This window comes from Meleagris gallopavo, chromosome 4 (genome assembly GCF_905368555.1).
Source record: "Meleagris gallopavo chromosome 4, MGAL_WU_HG_1.1, whole genome shotgun sequence".
In the NCBI taxonomy this organism is placed as follows: domain Eukaryota; kingdom Metazoa; phylum Chordata; class Aves; order Galliformes; family Phasianidae; genus Meleagris; species Meleagris gallopavo.
In genome coordinates, this window is record NC_139407.1 from 29,539,255 (window position 1) to 29,562,192 (window position 22,938).

Here is a 22,938-nt window from a genome sequence, read left to right on the forward strand (position 1 = left end):
GGAACACGGTGAGGAGAAAATCCTGGTAGGCTGCTCCGCCATTTGTGTTAGGCATACTGTGTGGTCTTACCTGTGCTGGAAACACAAACAACTCAAGCTGCTGGGAAAGATGCAGCAAGGCCTCTTAAAATCTAACAGTTTTTCCTCCCCCGACTGTTCGCAGGGGGCCTAAGGAGAAGCAGGGTTCCCTACCTTTGAAGTCCTTGTGTTTTGGTTTTGTTTGTCCTCTATCCCTTCCTCCTGAATTCAGCATGCCATTGGGAAGTATGGGTGGCCAGTACACTCAGAGCTGTAGCCCTGCCTTGACAGACTGCCCGTCCTCTCCACGGTAGTGATCCTGCAGTGCTGATGTTTGTGCTTGTCTCCTCATTCCAGATGGATAGCGCGCAGCTGATCCACTGCCGGGAGCTCGCGGCACATCACCTTTCCACTCTGCAGTCTTCTCTGCTGCCCAATCCTGTATATGTCTACAGTCCCCTCCAGCATACCCTGGTGACCTGTAACAGAGGAGCGTTCAAATGCCAGCCCTCCTCTGTCCCAGGGCCAGGTTTCTCCAAGGACAACGGCAGGCCAGAAGTGCCGGTCACAGCTACAGCCGCGCTCTACCAGCGTCTGCCAGCTCCCAGCGGTTGCAAGCAAGCCTCTGCCAAGCGCAAAGTGGAAGAGATGGAAGTGGATGACTTCTACGACGGTATCAAGCGTCTCTACAATGAAGACACTGCTCCAGAGGTAGTGGCTCTTGAGAACATGGGCTCTGTTTGCGGCGCTGACGTCTCGAGGCAGGAGGGCAACGTTTCCCCTTGTCCGCCTTTACAGCCAGTGTCTGTCATGTAGCTGTGAGCACACACCACCTGCTGCACCGCAGCTGCACGCGTGAAAAGCCACGCAGAACCTGGCGTGGGGGGAGAAGGGACCATACCTTGTCAGGCTGAACTGAAGGGAGCCAACAGAAATAATATCCCAGCCCTTTTTTGAATTTTTTTTTCTTGTGCGGCTAATTCTAGTTCCACTATTTAAGCACTTAAAACACAAAAAAGTATAAAAATCTAAAAAAAGACCCAAAAAACCAAACAAAAAAAGTAGCGAAAATTTGTTTCTTTCTAGTGTTGTCAGCTCCACTGTTTTTCTGCTCCTGTGTATTGTAACCCATCCTCCATGTCCAAGAGCTCTCATCAGTTGTGCGGTTGTTTCAGGTTTCCCAGCCAATTAACACCTCCAGTCTGATTTCCGTCTGCTCCTTGCTCTTTCTGCTTGCTCCTCTTTTAATTCTCAGCAAGTCTCGTGCATGACGTTCTGTACATTCATGACAGGTTTCTTTTTTCTTTCTAAAGAAAAAGGCCTTTCTGTTTTGTTAGCACTTTGGTGTTTCAATGTGATAATATTTAAAAACTGGATTTAAATAAGAGGTTAGTCAGGAAAAACACACAACAATGCTTGCAAAGTGCTCCACACCGCTGTAGCCACAGGAGTGTGAACACACTCTAGAACACGGGGGCATCCAGCCACGGTGCTCTGTACCTTGAAGTCAAAACTGTGCTGTCAAACACAAAAAGCAGCTAATGGATTTCCTATCGCTTGAACAAAAGCGGTATTTCTTCTTGTTTGCACCTGGAAATGTTGCACTCAGTGTGGATGTTCACCAGCGCTTGACTCTAGACATCAAGTGCAAACCTTAAATTCTGCTGAATCTGGTTTTTTTCTGTGTGTCTATAAGCTTAGCATGTGACCAGCACTGCTTGGTGGAGTGCTGGGCAGCCTGAGGTTTGACAGGTTTGTAATTACCAGTCACAAAAAAAAAAACAAAAAACAAAAAAACCAAACAAAAAAAAAAATCCACAAAAAAAAACCCAAACCAAAACAAATCCCCCCCTCCCAAAAAACCCCCAAGAGCCCCTAAGCTAACCCCAAGTTTTGTGTTCATGTAACTTCTAACCAAGAGTAAAACCTTTAAAAGCTTGTCTCTTTTAAATGTTACACGTCTGTTTCTCAGAATGACCTGTCCCAATTGTAAGCTCTCTCCACAGCCCTGAGGAAGGTATTGTATTTGGAGCCATTGTACTGATGAAAGCCTTCTGGTAGCAATAAAGAAAGTTGTCCTGGATTCCGAGTCCTGTTTCACGCTTCTTACCTGGGTTTGGGATCCATTTTACATGGAGGTGGTGAGGAAGCTGCTCTGTGCCACGCCTGTGAGACCAAGAACCGGGCAACTGGGTGCCATGGAAGGGTACCGCCCGCTGGGGTTACAGCTCATTACTTCAAACTCACTTCAGTGCACACATCTTTCTCCATTAAATTACCCAGTGTTACAGCCCAGAGCAAAACCAGACCCAAATTCCAGCAGTAGATTCATCACGAGTGCCAGGTAACCTGCAGGCTGCCCACCAGCAAAACGCATTGCATGTGTGCAGAGTGCTCCTGCCCATCCTGACAGAGCCGAGAGCCCTGGCTGTGGCTTTGGCTGCAGTTAGAGGCAAGTCAGGGCTCTTGTGACTCCCAGCTCTGTGGACCTGCATGGTACAAACCTGGAGGGAGTGTTGTAGGACTGCAGCTTATTTTAGTTGGCTTCCAACTGCATCAGACACATCAAAAGGGAAGAGAAGATGGGGACGAAGGTGTCCTCTAGCAGCAATAACTAAGCCTCAACTTATACTGGCTTCCTCTCTCTCCACATGCTTCTCTCCTTGTGGTTAAAAAAGAAGTCTTCCCCCACCCTATTTGGCAGCAGCAGCAGAACGCTCACAAGGTCCAAACCAAATTGCAGACCCACAGGCAAGGAACTGCAATGGTACAAGGAAGGGAAAGGGAAAGGGAAAGGGAAAGGGAAAGGGAAAGGGAAAGGGAAAGGGAAAGGGAAAGGGAAAGGGAGAGGGAAAGGGAGAGGGAGAGGTGGGGATGGGCTGGGAACAGAAGGCAGAGAAGCTCAGCATAAGGTAACACTGAGACTGCTGGAGCAGTTCTTTGCTTCTCCAGTGAGTGCTGTAGCCATGGCTGTGATCCTCTGCACGGAGGCAGTTTCCATTCTTGGCATCTCTCCTCCCAGAAGGTGAGGGAATGAGAGCAGTGCCTGCCCTGTGTCACAAACATAGCACTTCCACAACCTCCAATTGCCCTAACAGATTTCAGAGGGAGACACCTGCTCTGCTGGTGCTGAGCACAAAGCCACACCAATTGTCTTTCTTGGATACAGCCAACCATTGATACAGCATGCAGTTTGGACAGATGATACCTGCCCTGGGCTGACAGACCTACCTATGCAGTCCTGCTAGTGTGCTGCCGTGCTGCAAAACGCAGAATCATAGAATCATGAAGGTTGGAAAAGACCACTAAGAACATCCAGTCCAACCCCAGCCCATCCTCACCATGCCTGCTGACCATGTCCCTCGTGGCACATCTCTGTGGTCCCTGAACACCCCCAGGGATGGTGACTGCACCACCTCCCTGGGCAGCCTTTGCCACTGCATCACCACTCTTTCTGAGAAGAAATGTTTCCTAATATCCAACCTAAAACACTCATGTCAGCACGGTAAGTGTACAACCACCACGTCCCTGTGTCAGCAGAGCACTGCCAATTGTTCCAAGCATGATCTGTAGCAATAATGTCAGCTCACCTTAACATGCTGCACAGCCACTACACTGCAACACCTCATTTTCCCTTTGTGCCCCAAAGTGTCTGCTTGGAAGACCTGAGAACGTCAGGCACCTGCTGACTCTTGTGGGTAAGTCTGCTTTCCAGCTCCCCTGGGGACATTTGGTGACGCCAATCAACAAATGAGTGCTGGGCTGTCCAGCAACACATTTCACACTGCCATCCCCTCCCTGGGCTGACAGCTACACCTCTACCTGTAACACCTGGGCGTGAAGGAGGAAGCACAGCAAAGCCCAAAAGCTCCCAGCTCAGCTCCTGCCCCGTGTCCACACACAAGGGACACAAGCAGTATCCATCAGGTTAGGGATGGCAGAGGTTTTAGTTTGTTCAATTCCTTAAGATTCCTTACAGCTCTGTTCTCTGTTAACACGCTTCTTTTTTTAACCTCCTGCTCATCCTATCTACATCCTTAAGCCTGGGCAACGCCTAGAAGTTCATAGTTGCTCCCCAGGAAAATCAGTCACAATGGTTAGAGCAGATTCCCTCCCCCTTCCCTGAGCATCCCCCTGCCTCTGGTCCTGCTGATTTGGTTACCAGCAGTTGGGAACTACCACCAGCCCCCAAGCAGTGGGCTTACACTGTAACACAGACTCAAAGAAAAATTTGGGCTGGGAGGGACCTCTAGAGGACATGGGCTGCAACCTCCAGCTCACCACAGAGCCAACGCTCACCCTCATCAGCTTTTCCTTCTCCAAATAGCAGTCTCACGGGGCAGGCTGCCACTCCATCCCATTTAGCACTGCAATGCCATTTCGCTACCTCCACTGTGTCCTTCTGGAGACACAAGGGCCAGAACTGCATGCAGGACTCAAGGCATCAGCACAGCACAACTCCAGGAACTGCAAAATAAAGGCACGGGTAAGCTGACACAGGGCAAGGCTCAGCCAGACAGCTCTGTGCCCACCCACGAGAATGGACTGCGTGATAAGAAGCAAGGGACTCTATTTCAAGAGAAGAGACTGCTCTGGGGTCTCACAGGCCACACTGCTACCACTGGAGAAACCCTCACCACAAATTTAAAATAACAGTTTCTACTGCATACACACAAGGCCAATATTTAATCATCTTTCAGATGGTAACTATGAAGTTACTTGGTTGTTTCCAGAATAAACAGTTTGTAGGGTTTTTTAACCACTTGAGAAAAACAGGCACCCGTGTGGAAGGAGCTTCAGCCCCCACCACTGAGCAGTGTTGGAAAACATTGTGCTTCTGGGAAACAGGCAGCTGGCTCCAGCTAACCCCTTGGCAGCTCGTGCTCCACACACTGATGGGAAGAGGCAAAACATTCAGCAGTACCCATCCACAGCAGAGTAAAGGGGGTTAATTCTTTGACTGAGGTGTGCAGATGAGAAGAAATTCATCAGTATTTAGTTAAAGTGCATGACTCCATACAGGAAACATTGGAAGGGGCTCAGGCTGCCTCCTTCCACCCGCAGCAGAGCAGCTAGAGGTCACTGCACACCAGGCTTAGAGGCTTCCTTCTAACCTATGAACAACTCTTTGGCACTTTTTGAGCCTTTAGCTGAAGTAAACAAGTACCCCATGTTCATGGTTGGAAAAAAAAAATCATTACTAATTAGGCTTCATAAGCACAAAATGAAGCCATTAATCCAAGCATAAGTCAGTGCGGCTCAATTGTACAAGAGAAGCTACCTACTTTGCTTGTACAGCCAGAAAATAACAAAGCTTTGAGTGTCCAGAACAGATCCATCAGTGCAGCAGTACGCAACAGCAGCCACCTCTGCTTCTCACAGCTCCATATCAAAACCAAGGAGGCACCTGGGTCTATGGACACATTTTCATCACATCAGAGGAGTGCGGGAAACACCTGTGATGAGGCTGTGGTGTCCCAGCTCCAGATTCAGAGGCAGCAAGGAGCCCTCTGGCTACACACACGCCACCAGCCAGTCCACCAGTCTCTTCATTGCCAGCAGCACGTTATGGCAAAAGGGAAAAAAATGGGGAAAAGGGAAGAGATCACAGTGCCATATTGCATATCATGGCCAAGCTCTCCCCTCACGTCGTTACCTCTGTCACACTTGGCAGCCTCGGTTGTGCAGACGGCCAGCACAGACACACAGCACCACGCGCCCTCAAGATGCACAGGAGGGAAACAAAAGGGAGGAGAGGAGAGTGGACGAGATGGAGGAATGAGATGGTTTCTCCCGGCGGGGGCCCACGGGCTCCTCCGGCGCCCGCTGTCTGCTGGGAGAGCACGGGGCTGTGGCAAATGGCGTTTACAGAAAGAAGAAGCTACAGAGAGAAAGAGAGAAAGAAACAGAAGTTCAGAATCGAAATGGAACACAAAAGGTGAGAGACAAAAGAAAAGGAGGGACGGCATTTTAAAGCATGAAGGAAGGGAGCGTGCTGGGAGGTGTCATCCAAACCAACGGCACCGCAGCAGCAGCAGAGCCCTGAGCGCACACAGCACTCGGGACGGCCACGGGCAGCGACTGACGGACACCAACACAAGTGTATGGAGACGGTGTGACGGCACGGCACAGCCCGCCGGGCACCTGCACTGCCTCAGCCCTCCTGTCACACCGCTACGGCAGCGGCAAAGCCAGCTCACAAAGGCGACTCAAAGACCAAAGCGTTTGGGTAAAAATATATTTCCTCTCCCCACTTCGAGTGCTGGCACTGCTTGTGTACGCAGCCTAAAGCACATACAAGAAAGAACTGAGCTTATGCTACCGGGTTATTATTCAATTTGTAATTAAAAAAAAATACTTTAACATCAAATAAAGTGACAATATCTAACAGATGCGTACATATAATTTGCATTAACACTGTATGTAGGTTACACAATTATTTAGTAACAAACATGGGTTATTTCCAAATAGCAAGGTAATAAAGTTCTACATCTATAGTTTAAGGCAATCAGAATATTAAAAATGTATACAAATACAATATTTCTACCGCTGTTCACAGCTTTATTTTCCATTAATTAAAAAACCCTTCATATCTGTATTGTCCCATGCTAACAAGAGTGACGCGGATCTGGCATGCAGCAAATGCAGCCAGGGCCCTTGCAGAGAGACAAGTGCGCACTGCTTACTTCTCAGAGGGTGAGGGTAGCTGGTTTCAGATGGACACACCTGGTATGGCACACACAAAAAGACATTTCCATCCGCACTCGGACACCTTAGGAGAAGCAGGATAAGAACTACCCACAGAAACACTGCTCATGTTAGGTAAGGGCATGCTTAGAGAGAGACACTGAGATGCAAATCTCCTTGATGGCATTTCAAGCTGTCAAAAGCACACACAACACAGTGCAACGTGTACTGTGATTTTTGGGCCACAGAGAAGTGTGGAGTGGGTTACCCAGAAGGTAATCCCTGCCCCACCGGGCACAGGCAGGCCCACCTCTGCAGAGCCATCACAGACCTCTTGGTGGCCTGCCTTGCGTTCCCTTCTCACCTCTGGGGTTCATTCCCTGCACAGGGAACACCATCATCCCAGAAATACACATGCCCCTACACTTTCCTGCTTATCCATACTATTCCTGTGTTTACATCAGTGTCAGGGACGTGCAGCGTTAGCAGCTACTGAACATCATTGCTTCACTACACTGACATTTGCAATGCCTCATGAGCAACGCAACACCATGCTGCTGTCCCCGCTGTCAGCAGCAGACCCGCAGAGCCATGCAGGGTAACTTCAGACATTCAACAGCAGCTGGATGTTATGTTCCCTATGGCTTTTTTTTTTTTCTTCCTTCAAAATCTCAGCAAAAGCAGATTATTATAGAAAGTTTTTAAATGGTTTTCAACGCCACTTGTAAGTAAGTGGACTTAAAGAAGCCCCCAGAAAAACACAACCGGTTTACCCATATCAGCGGTGAGCAGAAAGGTGCATCTCTTATTACTGTACTTACATGCAAGGTGAAAGCATATCCAGCTAGACTGAAAGCATCGCTTACTCCATGCAGAACCAGGGACTACTGTGAAAAAAGGCGTAAGTAAAGAAAAGAAAGAAGTGCAGCAATAACCAGCTAAACATGGCCTGGGGGACTGAGGAGAAAAAGATTTTAACATCTCTTTTGGCAGAGAAAACAAAACAATACCTTTCACTTTAGCAAGTTTATGGTTTAAGCCCAGTTTCCCCAGAACAGCCTGCTTCTCACTGGAGGAAGAAACCCAATCAAAAAGACGTTAATGCATTTGGCCACAGCTTTCTATTAAAAAAAAAAACAACAAAACAAACAACAACTACAAAAACTGCTAGACTCGGCTGACTTCCCCTGCAACATCCCTTGGAAAGGCTGTCAAATGAAGCAGGACAAATAAATGGTAAAATTAAGTTTTCTACTTGGCACAAAGCGCTGGTAATTAAAGAGAGGACATGCACAGAGACAGCTGAAGAAAAGCACACTGTCACGAGCATTCAGGCTTGAGACAGGAGCGTGTGATGTGACTAAATAGCTCGTGCCAACACACAGATTTCCCCCTTGATAACTCAAGATTTTAAACTCGAGTTTGCCAGAAGCCAGAAAAATCATAGGTTTGTTTTTTTAAATAGCTCCCTAAGAAACATATTTAACCTGATGGAAGCACATCACGGTTGATAAGACCGGGAGGTGTGATCTAAAGAAAAGACAATGACTTTTATTCCCAGCTTACTCATCTACAATTTTTGCTGCATGTTCACGAGGCTGCATTTGTATTTCCTCTTCCCAAAGCCATGGTTAAGTGGTAAGGGTTAAAAAGCATAGATTTAAAAAAAAAAAAAACACAAATAAATAAAGTCAACTCCCAAATACATTTTGTCAGCCAACTCTCCAAAAAATGTGCTTCTGACTTGTTTCATAAAAAGGTGACAATTCTGACTTTTTTTGAACATTTAGAGAGGCAAGAAATTCCATCCCAGAAGCAAGCAATGTACTGCAGTGCGTGAGACTCAGGTGGAGAGAGTTATTTTTAGGAGTGCTTTAAAGAAAGAAAGAGGAGACTACCTAGCTAGGAGCAGAGGAAATGCTGGCAGTACATCAGCAGAAGAGAAAGAAATCCAGCAGTCAAAGTGTAAGCATGGCTCGCCACTTCTTGGGTAGGAAGGGAAAGATTCTGTCCAAAAAGCAATGGCATAGAAAATAGACATTAAGCAGACTGATTTCACACCGTGCTGACCACAGAGTGAGGCCTGGTTATGCTAGAGGTGTCTTGTTTGTATGTCACATCTCCCTGCTCGGCTGCTCTCCATCCCTGCAAGGATCTTGAGTCACTTGCAGGTAGTGACAAACCTCTGGCCCCTCCTCAACATGAATCTGTCTGGAGACAGCCCTTCTCTCAGGCTGTTAGCAGTTGTGCAAAGCTCCCCGGGGTTGGAGGCATTAACTTTCTGATGCTTTTCAGGCAATGGGGCAGTCATCCATCAACGTTCAGGAATTGGCATGTTTTCTGCTCTGGAGTGTGCAGCTCCAGAGATGGGGGCCCTAATTCCCACCTTTCACATTAACCACCATTTGGTTAGCAAAACAGCATTCTCTCAGCATGGAAACCTGGATCCTGCAACTACGGGGTCTGTATTTATGTGTACACAGGAACACTCCCAAAGGCAGCAGGGGGATGTCGAAGGGTACGCCTTCTCCTGCCTGGGCTTTTGATTCCTTAGGGGCTGCTATGTCTTGCTAATAGTCTAAAAACCCAGCACTCTTTTAAGTTGGGTTTCAATGGCAAGCAATGCATGGAAAGCATGAAAAGAGGTCCCTTTTCCAGGTACCTGCAGCACCTCTCAGTTCCCACCACTCCATTCAGCAAGGAGCTACTACACTGACCTGAAAGGGTGGCTGTAAAAATGTGCCAGCACATGACAACAAATCCAGCCCAACTAATATTATCCAGTCAGACAACAAAAACAGCAGCTAATTTAAAAAAAAATAAAAAATCATGCAAATGTAATAGCATGCAAGGTCAGTTAAGCTTTTGTTATCTACACACAGATACCCACCTCCCCTTATCCCACCCCAACAGCAGGGCTCATTTTGCTCTAACACATTAGCTACTGAAGGGATACAGGTAGAATTAAACTCCAGCCCTGACTCAGTTCAGACCTGAGCCAAGAGTGATTTACCATTGCTGGTATGGACCAGAAAAATGTGTGGTATCATTTGCTTCCCTCCCTTCCTCCCCCCTCAGCTTCCTGCTGCACAAAGTCCTGCACGCAACCCTTCTTCCTTCTTGTTCCCACTATGTTATTAGATGAGTTAATAGTTATTCAGGTTAAAAATGAAGAAAAAAAAAAAAGAAAAAGAAAAAACAGATGGCAGAAACATTACTGCAAAAGCAGATGAATGCAGGAACATCCTTGGCTTGACAGGCTTTATGTGAAGCTTGCACTGCAAGTTAAAAAAAAAAAAAAGAACAAAAAAACAAAAACAAAAACAAAAAGTTAGCAATAACAGAACCCAAAATGAAAAAAAAATAAAAAATAAAAACCACCAAAATCAAGAAAAGCTGGGAGAGCTGACACTAGGACACCAGCAACCCACTGTGGGGGGTGGGCATGCAGATGGAATTAAAAAGAAATTAAATTTCAAGACTGCGCTCTACTCTAGCCTATGTGACAAGCACAAGTAAAAAATAAATCCATCAAGGAAGAACTACTGAACATTCACCCATCAAAGTTATCCAGGGTTACAGATGTATGTGGCTGGTGCCTTTAAACTATGCATTTTCAGGAAATGTGTGGTGGCAAGACACAGCTGGAGATGTTCAGTTTGGGTTACTTGAACATGGGCACTCTCATAGAAAGCTGTGCCAGCCTTTTCTGAAATGCAGATATCTCAGAGCTGAGCACCACGAGGTCCCCCAGAATTGGTTTTCAAGCCCAATTCAGATCCTTTAGACATCATTAAAGCCTTTTAACAGAGTGGTGGGCCAGGCCATGATATGTACACTATACTTAAGGGATTGCTCTGGGAATAATAATGGACCATAACACCTAGAGAGTCAACACTGGACTGGAAATTATTATATTGAAATGAACTTAGTTTTTCCATCTAGATTTCAGAAGTATCTTGGCAAAAACAGAGCCCAAACAGATGGTCCTGGCTCCTAGGCAAGTCAAGGATGAGCAAGTAACCCAATGACACTGAGGCCTGCACATGGTGATCTACCAAACAGGAAGAACCAAAAGGCCATTTGCTGCTCTTGTTTTCAAAAGGTTTTGCCAAACCCATTGGCAGAAACCAACTTCAGATTGTGTGGGTTTGAAGCACAATCCCATCCCAAAATTATGGCAGCATGCTCAATCTCAGACTTAAGAAAGTCTTGGAGTACGTGTCTGTGCTACACTGACTCAACGAGTTGAGGCACATAGATGTGCTATCCTGTGCAGCTCTGTCATCAGGACAGAATTGCAATAATTTAAGATGAAAAAATCATAAATCTACAAGATTCTGAGTGGAGTAGAAAAAAATCAGGTAGAAGACAGCTTGGTCCTGCAGAGGTAGCCAAGGGGGCCAAGATGTCTACCTCATGGTCTTGTGCCAGCAGCAGCCTTGGTGCTGAGCCTTCCCTTCAGCTTGGACAGCACAGTGGAAAGTCTCTGTTGTCCAAGCTGAAGAAAACAGATCCCACCTTGGGAAAGAAGTATTCCTGTGAATTCCTGGCTGGGAGGCTACAGGTATTGTGCATGGCACAGGTTTCCTCTGGCAGCCACACAAGCACCACTACAGCCCATGCCAGCACAGAGGGTTGAGAGCCTTACCTACACAACCCATGGCTTTTCATTGGAGTGCCAAGAGAAATTTAAAGCCTTTAGAAAAACCAGGATGCGCTACAAGGAAACACATTTCCCTTTAAAGCCTCTGTTAGTAATTCAGACACTACAGAACCGCTGAAGCAGCACCTGGTGTTTCAGCCTGCCCTGTTTGCAGGCATTCTCACGGAGTGGGATGTCAGCTGCCAGACATTTCTCGCTTCTACACTTTGGCATAGCACTGATCAGTCTGTAATGATTCCTTTAGCCAAGCAGAGCATGCAGCACACAGTTGCCCTCTGTATTTCAGTGGGTGCCAAAGGCCAAGTTCTCAGTTTGCGTAAAGCAGCACAGCTCCATAGGAGCTACAACAATTTACATCAGAAGAGGAACTAGCCCCAGATCCTCCCCACTTCCCTGTGGAAAGCCAGGGGCAAGAGCAATGAATGACAGCAACTGACCCAGCTGTAAAGATGGGATGTGCAGTAAGCATCTGCATGACTTCCCAAAATATAAAAATATACCAGTATATATGCAATACCACAGACCCTCACAGCCCACACTATAAGACAGCTCAGAGCTGGCTGAAGTTAGCATAGGGGACAGAAGAGTCTGTACCACATTCCTATCAGCATTTCAGTTCTTTTAACAGTAACAGCCTAGTGTTAATAGAGTAGCTTACTCTGCCAGAGTCAACTTAAGAAATGTACTGTGTTGCATGGAACTGTCGTTTTTGTGTGTGGATTGAAAGAGGCATTTCCCAGAGAGACTGGTATTTTACCACCTTTGCAGCTTTCCTGATTGCAGTTATCAACTAGTGTCATTATTGCAGATGACCCAGAAAGGACTCACATGAGCATCTTCTTACTGGGTACTGGAAAAAAATGGATGGAAGTAACAACAGGAGGCTTCAAAGTAGCCACTGTTACACTAATCTGTCTCACTACACTACACTAAACAAACTGTGCACAGTCAGCTTCACCTCTGCAATGTCTGCCTGGCTTCACTATGCACACAATATCTAAGTGGACCTTCTGTTCTTAAAAGGATGGTGAAGTAGCCAGTAGCAAGTCATAACTACGAGTTTCTTGCACTACCAGCAAGCTAAACATAGCCAGCTCCAAGTGTAGGCCACAAAGAGATTAAACTTACTTGGATCAAAAGAGAGGTTTTCAGAAATGCTCTGCAAGGACTTAACCCTGAGCCCAAATCAATAGCAATGTTCTTCCAGTTTCAATGGAAGCAGAGCTAGGTCCAAACTGAACACATCTTAAAAAACTGCTTCCCAAGTGACTGTCCACAGATATGCTTGGTTACTACTGAAGTAGCGGAAATCTCAGAGCACTGGAGAGTAGAGAATCATATTCCTAGCATACAAATATAAAATAGTAGAAAACAGTGCTATTGTGTTTATTAAAACGTACGAGCGTTTTGCAGCTTATTATGTCAACTCTATACAAGTACAAATGCCATTTACCTGCAGTTATGGTACCATAGCAATTGCTAAGAAAAACTTCTTGACTCTAAAGCAAGCTTCCAAATATTCACTTTTGGCACTAAGATTTCCACATAAAAATAACATGGTGGTTTTCGTTTCTGATCTACTTCTACTTACAACTACAACCTTAAAGAATGGGAACTGGGGACTACTGTTGGGTGAGAGGAAGGATGGGTAGAGACCCCTTTTTAATTTTGGCTCAGACAGATGAATCTGCACCCAGAACATCCCAGAGCTGATCCAGCAGATGCTGGGCAGATCACAGGTCTCCACTATTTGATTGCTCTCCCATTCTGGTCAGATTTTGGCAAGATTTGAAGATACTCCTCCAGAGAAAAATTAAGATCGTATCCCTGGCCCACCCTTTAGAAAAAATATTTTATTTGACCAGTCTGATAAAAGCCCAGTTTCCAGTCTGGTAGTGGGAAAAAGCAAATACAGACATGCAGCAAGAAATTAAAAAAACAACCCCCCCAAATTGTAATAAGCCCTACAAAGGATGTGGATGACATCCGCTTACTTTTTCTTGTCCTTGTCTTTCTTGGTTTGTTGAGAACCTGCCTGCTGAGCCTGTGACTGTAATAGCTGAGCTGCCGCCTTCTTCTTTTGAAAGTTGTTCAGCTCTTCCTCAAGCTCCTTCTTTTTATCTTCCACTTTTTTCTTCTCCTCTTGGTGAGTCCTCTTTAGATGATCAAACTTTTCATGAAGCTGCCAGGACAGAGACAATAAATTGGAAGAGAAAAGGAGAATGTTTAACTCAAGTTACAGGAAATGATGCCTAAAGCGGTTCCATCAGCATTGGGGGTCTCCCTGCACTGATAACAAGTCACTGATCTGTCCTCCAAGCACATCAGCCCTTGTGAGAAAAGCTCTACAATTAACACAAGCACAGACAGTGAGACTTAAGTTTTTGCAGGAACTCAACAAGTACATTTCCAAGCCTCACGTTCTGCTCCTCGCCATTTTGTACCTACCAGACTCTCTCTTTTCTTGTGCAAAGCAAGAAAACACAGCCAGTCAAGGTGATAACCTTTTCCGGGGCTTTCTCTGCTCCTCCCTGATGCAGATGTGTGATCGATGATGTGATGGGGTCACACCACAAGCCTGTGACAGGGCTGAGTCCACATCTGTTCCCTGAAACTCTTTATGACAGGCAAGGTGCTTTTCAGGCTTGATGTTAGAATCAAGGTGCCTAAGTTCTTAGGATACTCTTTTGGAAAAAGCCCAGCTCAAATCCTCATACAACATCCTTTGAGTTACAATATACTCACATCTTTCTCAGCTTCTTTCAATTCTGCTTCCTTTTCCTTCACTCTCATGACGAACATCTGCCTCATTTCATCCTCCTTCTTCTGGAGTTCACCCAGGAATTCATTCCTCTTTGCTTCATAAGTCTCTTGGAGACTGCAAAAACACAGAAAGAAAAAAAAACAAAAAAAACCAACCCAGTCAGAACTGCGTTTCATGCAGAGTCATGGATTTCATCATATTTTCACAAAACGTCACCAGAGGTCCCTGACTCGCAAGAATAGCGTGAACGCCTCCACCAAAACCAGTCCTAGCTTCCTAGATGGCAGCATTGGTCAGGGGGTCAAACTAGCAAGCAAAAATGAGCACACTTAAGGATCCTGTAAGTCGCTTAACAGTCAGGATGCCTGTCCTTCAAAATAAGCAGTCACTGTGGAATCACCTACAGCAATCCCTGATGCTCACACGCCTTGATACATGCTTGATTCACGTGTCCTCACTTCTCACACTCTGTCCTGAATCTCCCTGGAAGCGTAAGGTTTGTGGAGCAGAGACAGGCATATCACAGAGCAAAACCTGGCTTTATGTAGCTCATTAAGCAGGACATTGACACGAAGCAAAATTAATTTTCACTACTTTTTATTAATGGATTCAGACCAGGAGCTTTATTTAGATAAAGCCACCTTGGAGGACCTCTCTATCTCCTCTAGCTGTCAAGGAAGAACAAAGCTTTTGCAAATGAGAGGCATTGTTCCTACACTGAATTACCACACCACTAGATTCTTTCATACCTTTATTCCTTCTCCACTTCCTTGTATTCCTTTATTTCCCCAGCTCTGAAGAACCACAGCAAGTATTGGGACACCAAGTATATTGTCCATGCACCTCTGAGACTTTCAGAGCCTTGTAGGAGCTCTAGATGCCAAATTCCTTTTCATTTTATTCCTTAAAAGGGTTTGGATATTTCTGCCACCGCGATAGTGTGGGAATGATAACTATTTCCCCAAGAAGCTTTTCTGAAACTCTGTTTTTTAAATGAAAACTCCACTGCAATCAGAGACATTCGCTGCATGCATGAACCTAAGGAACACACTAACCACTAGGCCAGTGGAATGTCTTCATCCCATTAATGCCGAGGTTTTGTCTTTCCTAGCTTATGGCTGTAATTTTGTTATTTTTTCTATGAGTTGGGGAACAAAACTAGACACAAAGACAGAAGTCTTGGGCCTAGCATTGTTAACCAATGGGTGCTTTGATTCGGTCCTAAAAAAACTTAGGAGAGACTGCCCAGAGCTTTCTTGCACAGCACTAGCCACCCTGGAGCAATCACTAGATCCCAGCTGACCACAACAGCTTCTCACATATTGAATGAGAACCACTTACTGTAAAATCACAAAAATCTTTTCATGTGAGAGCAGCGCAGGAGGCACCTTTGGATTCTTGGCTGAATTAAGAGTCACTCCATTCTCAGCAGATAGAGATCTGGACATTTGAATTGAAGCCTCTCTAAAACTCATTCTTGGACTTCATCCTCTGACTGTGGACAATAAAACCTCAATTCATAAATTCTTCTGAAGGATCTAGCACAGGAAAATCCAAAACCCTGAGTGCTGATTGGTCTTTACTATTCAGGGTGCAAAAATGGGATCAGCAATTAGTGACACGCTATCCTAGGGAGCAGTAGAGCCTTATGGACTGAACTGGAAAGCTCTACACACTGCTAATTGCATCCCGCACTGCCAACAACTTTTTGCAAAGCTCATTTCCAAAAATGCAATGCCAGGTGATGTGTAAGCAGGGAAAGGCTCGCAAGGAGTCCAGGTTCAGTGCTCATCCCAGCTTTCTTCTTAAATACTTGCCATTAACCTCAGGCTAGAAAACCAAATTCCATATTGAAGCTACTTTGACTTCCAGAGAACCCAAGTTCACAGAGAAACTGACCCAGCAGCTCCAGGCTGCATTTGAAAAAACTCCTATAGTCCCAAGGGAAAACAGTTCAAATCAACTGGGAATCCCACAGCTTCTCACAGACAAAGATGACAAGGGAATTTGCTTTTTAAGTGCACAAACATATGCTCCAAGAGTATCTGGATTTCCCAACAAACGCACCCCACATTAAAGGACGACCTTGTAAATGCTTTGCCAGCTTCCTTTTTGCAACCACCCACTCATCACCATCAGTTGGCTGGGTAACTGCCCAGATCCCCCTGAGGTTTATGAAGGGCTCTCCAGTGCAAACTGGCTGAAGAGCAGTTGTCCCCGCAGCTCCCAGCACCCAGACACAGGGCAAAGGCATACTTTTGATGACCAGTCTCAAGAACAACATAGAGAACCAAAGATGCTGTTTTCCTCATTTCGAATATACACTGGCCTCAGTCAAACAGCTTGGGTTCATGAGTTTTGTTTGTTTATTGGAGAGGGGGAGGAAGCAGCCAGAGTGAACTGCTCTGAACTAGCACGTACCAGATGGAGAAATTCTGTACGTTTTCATTTCCTTTCTACTTATAGCTTGGTCAAAAGAGGCCTCGTGTACAGGAAGTAATGGAAATTCCTTAGATTCCTGGAAGGGACGGGCTGAACCCATCTTAAGCCATTGCTCTCAGAAAGGAAATCCAATAAAGCTTCACACTTGGGCTTTATAACAGAACTGAGCTTGACTGATTTCAGCACAATTTCTCCACGACAGAGGAAACGTAGCTGCATAATCTCAGCAAGCCACAAATCAAACCCCTAACCAAAGCAAACTCAGTGCTGTGGCACAAGTCGCACTCCACCGCTTTCCTGCAACAGCATGGACCCAGCTTTTCCTCAGTGAACATTAGAGACAAATAACGCCTCTCTGAGGTGATCTGCATGGCTACCATTTCAGATACTGGCATGTCACCTCCTGATATGCATGGGCATTACAGAGACAAACTAATGTCAATGAAAAGAAAAAGATGCATGTGTAATCCTGACTGCTCTCCCTTGGGGCAGAGGAGCGTGGGATGCTGCTAAGGCAGCGGGTGCAATTATTGGGAAAAAGGTGGGGAGGCACAGGAAACAGAGGAAGAAAACAAACATTTGCTCCCAAATTCCCACACAGCTGTCATCCCTGGATAATGAGTTGGGTTTCCAACCAACAAAGCTGTCAGTGACGGTATAAACTGTATCTAGCAATAAAACAAACAAAAATAAAGCATCAGACCATGGCCCTGTCTTCACACTGCACCTTGGACCGAATGTGGAAAACTGCAGGAGAGTCAACAAGAACATTTATCGCAGGATCTCCCCTTCGGCAATCAGTTCATATCTCAATGCACAGATCGCATTCATCTCAGGAAGGATACAGCCAAAATGCAGCTACTGCACCTGGCCCTGACTCTTGGCCGAGTGAGCTGGCAGCTAGAAAGTTGTGTCTGCATTAGAGGAGGAAGGGGGCCACTAAAATATCACCTGACCATCTCAAAACTTGCCCTTCTCCCAGGGAAAAAAGCATCAGGAGGAATTTCCAAAGCAATTAAACAAGTGTTCGGTTCAACAGAGCCACCCAGCTCTGCGGGAAGCTGGAAGGATTCTGCCAGCAGGAAGATGAACGTAAGCATTACTGAAGACTGGACAGTTCACAGGGTTTTAGGAAAGCAACAGCAAAACTGAGAAAGATCCGCTTTGCAATCCCCAAAAGAGCTTTTTCTAGTTTGAAAATGACAACTCACCAAGAATGCTAACTGATGTTAACTGATCCTAACCAGGCGTACCTACAAGTCCTGATTGCTGACTACTTCCAACTCTCTTACTGTGTCTTACAAAAACATGCCCACTTCCACATTGCTGAGAACACAATGAAATCAGGAAACAGAAACAATCCTCTTTGGCAGGCTCTGCATCACAGCAGCCTCTCTGTCTTACAGAGCAACAGACAGTTTCAAACATCAGCTTATGAAGATCAGTGACAAACTGATTCCCACTTCTAAGAGAAGTGTTTAGAAATTTTTTTTTTTTTTTTCGAAGCTTCTCAATACTGGCTGACCAACAGCAGGTAGGAGATAGACTGAAAGGTCTTGTAACTGATAGCCAGCAGCTTACATTTGATGCAGCTAAGCAAAGGGAGCTCAAAGGGTACAAAGAAAGCTGGTACAACTTAAGCAACAGTGCAGATAGATCTGTGGGCATATACTTTTCCTCCTAAATTCCTAGGATGCAACTTGATCTGAAATGAGTCATATCCTACTCTCAAAACACACTGCCTTCAAGCATCCTGGTGCCATCTCGCAGGCTCTAGAAGGCATGTATAGCTCTTCTATGTGGTTGCAGACATTTTCAAAATATTAAGGCAATGATTGGCTTTGTCAACCACCCAAGTTTTCCCGTGTTTCTCCAGCAAAAATCCTAGGCCATGAGAGCAGGACTGCACTGTGCAAAGTTCTACTCCCCAGTCACACTTCAGATCTCAGCTGCTCCTACTAACCATGGCTACTCCTCCCCTGGTCAGTGCAAACACTAGGAACCCCAAGAGCTCCCAGCTCTCTGGCTGTACAAGACCTGATTTACAGCTGCCTACCTAAAAGGTTTGCTGTCTGGATCTGTGTCCTTGAATCCCATTTCTTCTAGCTTGCAGCGCCTGTACAGCTCATAGTGTCGGGTGTGTGTCTGCTCTCTCAAGTCCTCCATGTTCACTCGGATCAGCATCTCCCGCAGCTTCACAAAGTCACAGTGATTTTCATTTTCAACTGCAAAGACAGGCCATCCACAGAGAGCACATTAAATCCAGCAGCCAGGTTTCCTTGGAATCATAGAATTATTAAGGTTGGAAGAGACCTCTAAAATCATCTCATCCAACTGTTGAACCATGCCCACTGAATCACGTCCCTCAGTACCACATCTTCAGTACCTCCAGGGACAGTGCCTCCTCCCAGGGCAACCTGTATCAATGCATTACCCATCCTTCTGAGAAGAAATCCTTCCTAATATTCAACCCAAACATCCCCTGGTGCAATTTATAGCCATTACCTCTCATCCTTCTCCCTTCTTTGGTTCCACACGCATTTCTTCACTAGCAAGGTGATGATATGATCCCTTTGCACATGGGACTGTGCTTCCCACTCAAACTCACTCTAACTGCAAGTCACCAACAGGGTCATGGCAGGCAGCCAGAAAGTCTCCTGAGGCTTTGAGAATACCCCACCAGAGATGATTTTTCTGTGGCAGCTGACCTTACAGAGGAGCCCTACACCTCTACTTCTGGGCTTGAGAGCGTGGCAACTCACAAGTACAGTAGAATGTGGGCTCTCATAACCATTTCTATGCTCAACGGGTTCTGGCATGCCCCACTCAGCTCCTGGCAAAGCAAGCAGCTCAGCCTCCAAGGGGTCTGTGACCAGAGAGAGCTGCATGCTTCAGAGCAGCAAATAATTTGAGTATTCTGAAAAACAAGGGATGGAAGTTCTCTTTTTAGGATCCAACAGCAAGCAGCAAGCAGTTCTGCTGCTAGCTCTGCATCTGCCCTTGGGGACCCAGCAGAGTACTCCAGCTGCTCCCCTTCAGAGATCGGAGCAGCTGTCTCACTGGAAAGGGGCAATTTAGGGCCAGATCTTCAAAGTCCCTCTGGTACCCAGATAAATCTCTTAGACTATCTGCTCTTAGTTCTGGGAACAGTAAGAACCCAGCAGGATACATGTCAAGTAGAAGACTTACCAAACAGAGATTCTTTCCTAACTGTCAGCTATTCCCAGAATTACCCTCTGGCACACACAGCCATAGACAATAAATCCAAGGCTGCCTCAGCTTGTGTTATTGAAGAAAAAAATGGGGTGAGTTTTGCAGAATTGTTTTGTGGATGCTCCCTTGCAGCTCAGTGGGCCATTCTCCAGTTGGATATGCAGCTAAAATCACCAACAGACCAGCATGGTCTCAAGCCTCCAATTCCCAGCACCATTTGGGAAAGTGAGAGCCAGCTCTATCTTAGGGAGCTTTGGGACAGTCCGGGCTTCAAACAAACTGAGCTAAACTCTGCTCTCAGTTAGCTTTATGAGGGATTAGAATACCAGGACAAGACACACCAAGCAGTCAGTATTGGACTGGTTCTGCTCCTGCTTGAAGGAAGCTGGTAGGGCACAGCACCTGCTCCCCTCCCTGGAACACCCCCTCGCCTCTCCCTCGGCTATATGTTTTTATTCTGCCTTGTGTACAAAGTCCAAACCAGTTGCTCAGATCTTCCCCATTGCTCATGCTTCATTACTGGCAGAAAAGCACACAGAAGAGAGGACAATTTATGCTTTCATTTCAGAAGTCAGTCATTTAACATTTCCTAATAGGATTACCCTGTTCTTCCCTAAAGCAAGCGGCCAGGCTGGATCCCATCCATCTCCAGGTCACAAAGCCCTGTTTTTAAGGAGAAGCCTTAGAGCGGCGATCTCACTTTCCCAAGACAGATTTTGATTAGGGGCACTCAGAGATCAATGCACCTTTCCTTAGAATGAGACAAGATGACAAGGACTTATCTGTGCTTCTGGTACGTACCCTGTACAACACCCCAGGGGTACTGCCTGGCTTTTGCCATCTTGTTGCCAATCTTCACTTCTTCAGTGCTACCAACTACGGCAAATGGAAGGTGGACCTATGGAGAAAAGGGACACTGAGGTTAGGGATTTCCTTTGATGCACTGGCTGGGATTGTTTCTAAAGAAAGCTGTTTTACTGTGGCAGCTGTGCTGGATTTAAGTTACTAAGTCTCCTTGCAATTCAGCCAGTGTTTTAGAAAGAGCAACAGGACAGTCTGGATTAGAAACCTGCTCAAACCTCAAGTCCCAAACTCTGAATTCCTAAAAATACAAGAAGTGCACATATTTTACACATAATTACAATACACAACCATGTTTAACACAGAAAAAGACAAGACTGAATTGAATTTGAACTCTAAGAAAAAATAGTAAAAAAGAGAAAAAGGAAATAACATACATCCTCCCAAGCAAGGTAGGCTAAAAATTCAGTGAGGTTCTGCCGCTTGTAATAATTATTAATGCTTCCTCTTTGAAAAGACAAAACCGTGAGTAAGGGGAAGAGCCTATGTGACCCAGCCCAGGGCTGACACGACTGAGTCACCAAGCACTGTTGCATCCCAGTCTCTCTGCGGGTGTGGCAGCAGCACTTTGGGATCTGCTCCCAGAAGCACAGCTGCTGCCAGCAGGAAGCTTGCCTCTCCCGCCAGCTCAGCCCACAGCGCTCTCCTATCCAAAGCGGCTGGGCGTGAGCTCCAGGCGTGGTGCCTCAGCGGCCAGGTTGTGGTCATGGGCTGGGCAGGAAGGGGAAAAGCCAAGCTCCAGAGGATGTGATTAACTGGCAAAGGAGTTTCCCTGCAGAGGAAAACGGCACACACACAACGCCTGGGCAGAAGCATGTCTCTTCTCTGTGCCAGCATCCCCCTGCTGCAAGCACAACACTGATGGGGAAAAAGGGGAGACAATGCAGAGATTTGGAGAGGGTCTGATATGCAGCTGCATGTGGAAATCGCCTGTCTACAGGCAGCTGTGCAGGGAACTCCCACAAATCTTCAAGTTACAAGGAAATGGCTTAATTATGACACCTCTACTCCCTGTGAAATGCTGATAGCAACTCAATCTTCTGTTCACTCACAGTCTTGCTCACATTAGATGCACTTACTTTGGAATCAGCACATCCCTTTGTGTGTTACTTGCCTTCCTAAAGACACCCAATGGCCCTATGAGCCCTGCAGTGAAGACATGGCACTGCCAGAAACCTGGGACTCACATTCTTCCCCTTGCACTTCAATCAGAACCATGGCAAACTGTCATTTCTCAGTGTAAAACCCACTGAGTGCTCACTTTACCCCAGTCTTGTCTGCCCTCAGTTCCCACTGCTATTGCTCAAAAAGGGAAGGAAATGAAAGGCAGAGCCCATGCCACTGATGGCCACTGGCCCTGCCAAGAGCCGGAGCATCAATGGCAACCCCGCTTTCACTAGAAAACAAGACAAAGGCAGAAGTGATTCACCCCACCAAGCACCAAATGGTCACTCAGGACAGGAAACCCAAACCTCAGCCCTCTGCTTGACTGCTCCAGGCCTTGCCTCCCATCCTCTTCCTTCCCTGAGATAGGAACACTGTGAAGAGGGGAGGATGTAAAAAATGCTCAAAGGAGAATTGCTTGGCAGACAAAAAAATGCGTCAGGTCAGGCAGCCTACGTACCTCCAGTGCCAAGAGCCTTCTGGACAGCCTGGTTTCTGTGCTCAGAACACAGTTCAAAAGCCAAAAGAAAGATAGTATAATGTGCCCAGCCATTGGGGATGGCCCCAGAGAAAGCAAGGGGAGCAGAACTCAAAGAAAAACATACGCTCATCGTGGCATTGATCTCGGCCACTGTCTCTTCATCTGTTGGGAACTGGTAGATTTGGACGCCGTTGCTGACCAGCTCACTCATGATTTTACTCTTGAACTTGTGCAACTCATTTTTTGCAATGGTGTCAGCCTTGGCAATGATGGGGATGATGTTCACCTGCAAGACAAGGACAGCACTGCACATGTTGCACCATGTGAAGAGTACAGGGCAGCGCGCGCATCCTGCAGCAATAGCCCCAGCAGTGCCACCAGCTGCCACCAACCCAGCAGAAGACTTCCCCATGGCTGCTGCCGTAGTCAGGATATTCAGGCAGCAGCAATTATGGCCTTAAAAAGAAGTCAAATGCAATTTGGCAACATGCTATTTCCTGTCTCTGTCATATTCCCCTCTTCATCCAAATTGGCTGGACAGGAAATGCTGTCATAGACTATTACAAGCTGTTCCAAAAAAAAGGAAATTACCAGCGAGGCACTTCTCTGAGCCACAGCAGGCTGGGTGGCTGTGACAAACTC

The 22,938-nt window shown here is 46.2% G+C and overlaps 2 protein-coding genes across 8 annotated transcripts in view; one reads left to right on the forward strand and one right to left on the reverse strand.

Annotated features, from left to right (window-relative positions):
• The window catches only part of CCNI (cyclin I), a 26,585-nt gene extending 24,484 nt beyond the window's left edge, over positions 1 to 2,101 (forward strand). For both annotated transcript variants that reach the window (XM_085222656.1, XM_085222655.1), the window contains one exon: positions 376 to 2,101. In XM_085222656.1, coding sequence (XP_085078782.1) covers positions 376 to 834 — 459 coding nt within the window. In that variant the 3' untranslated portion in view covers positions 835 to 2,101. The remainder of the gene's footprint in view (positions 1 to 375) is intronic.
• The window catches only part of SEPTIN11 (septin 11), a 61,636-nt gene that overhangs the window by 7,259 nt on the left and 31,439 nt on the right, over positions 1 to 22,938 (reverse strand). For 3 of the 6 annotated variants that reach the window (XR_014882978.1, XM_085222650.1, XM_085222654.1), the window contains exons 5-9: positions 22,421 to 22,582; positions 20,592 to 20,688; positions 18,634 to 18,802; positions 14,117 to 14,249; positions 13,366 to 13,553 (exon numbers count right to left, since the gene is read on the reverse strand). Coding sequence is in view for 5 of the 6 variants with exons in the window: in XM_085222650.1 (XP_085078776.1) it covers positions 13,366 to 13,553; positions 14,117 to 14,249; positions 18,634 to 18,802; positions 20,592 to 20,688; positions 22,421 to 22,582 (749 nt within the window). In the remaining variant the exon portion in view is untranslated. Of the gene's footprint in view, positions 1 to 1,627; positions 5,900 to 6,242; positions 9,984 to 12,728; positions 13,554 to 14,116; positions 14,250 to 18,633; positions 18,803 to 20,591; positions 20,689 to 22,420; positions 22,583 to 22,938 lie in introns of those variants that run through there. The other 3 variants (XM_085222652.1, XM_085222651.1, XM_085222653.1) reach the window with 3 other exon arrangements.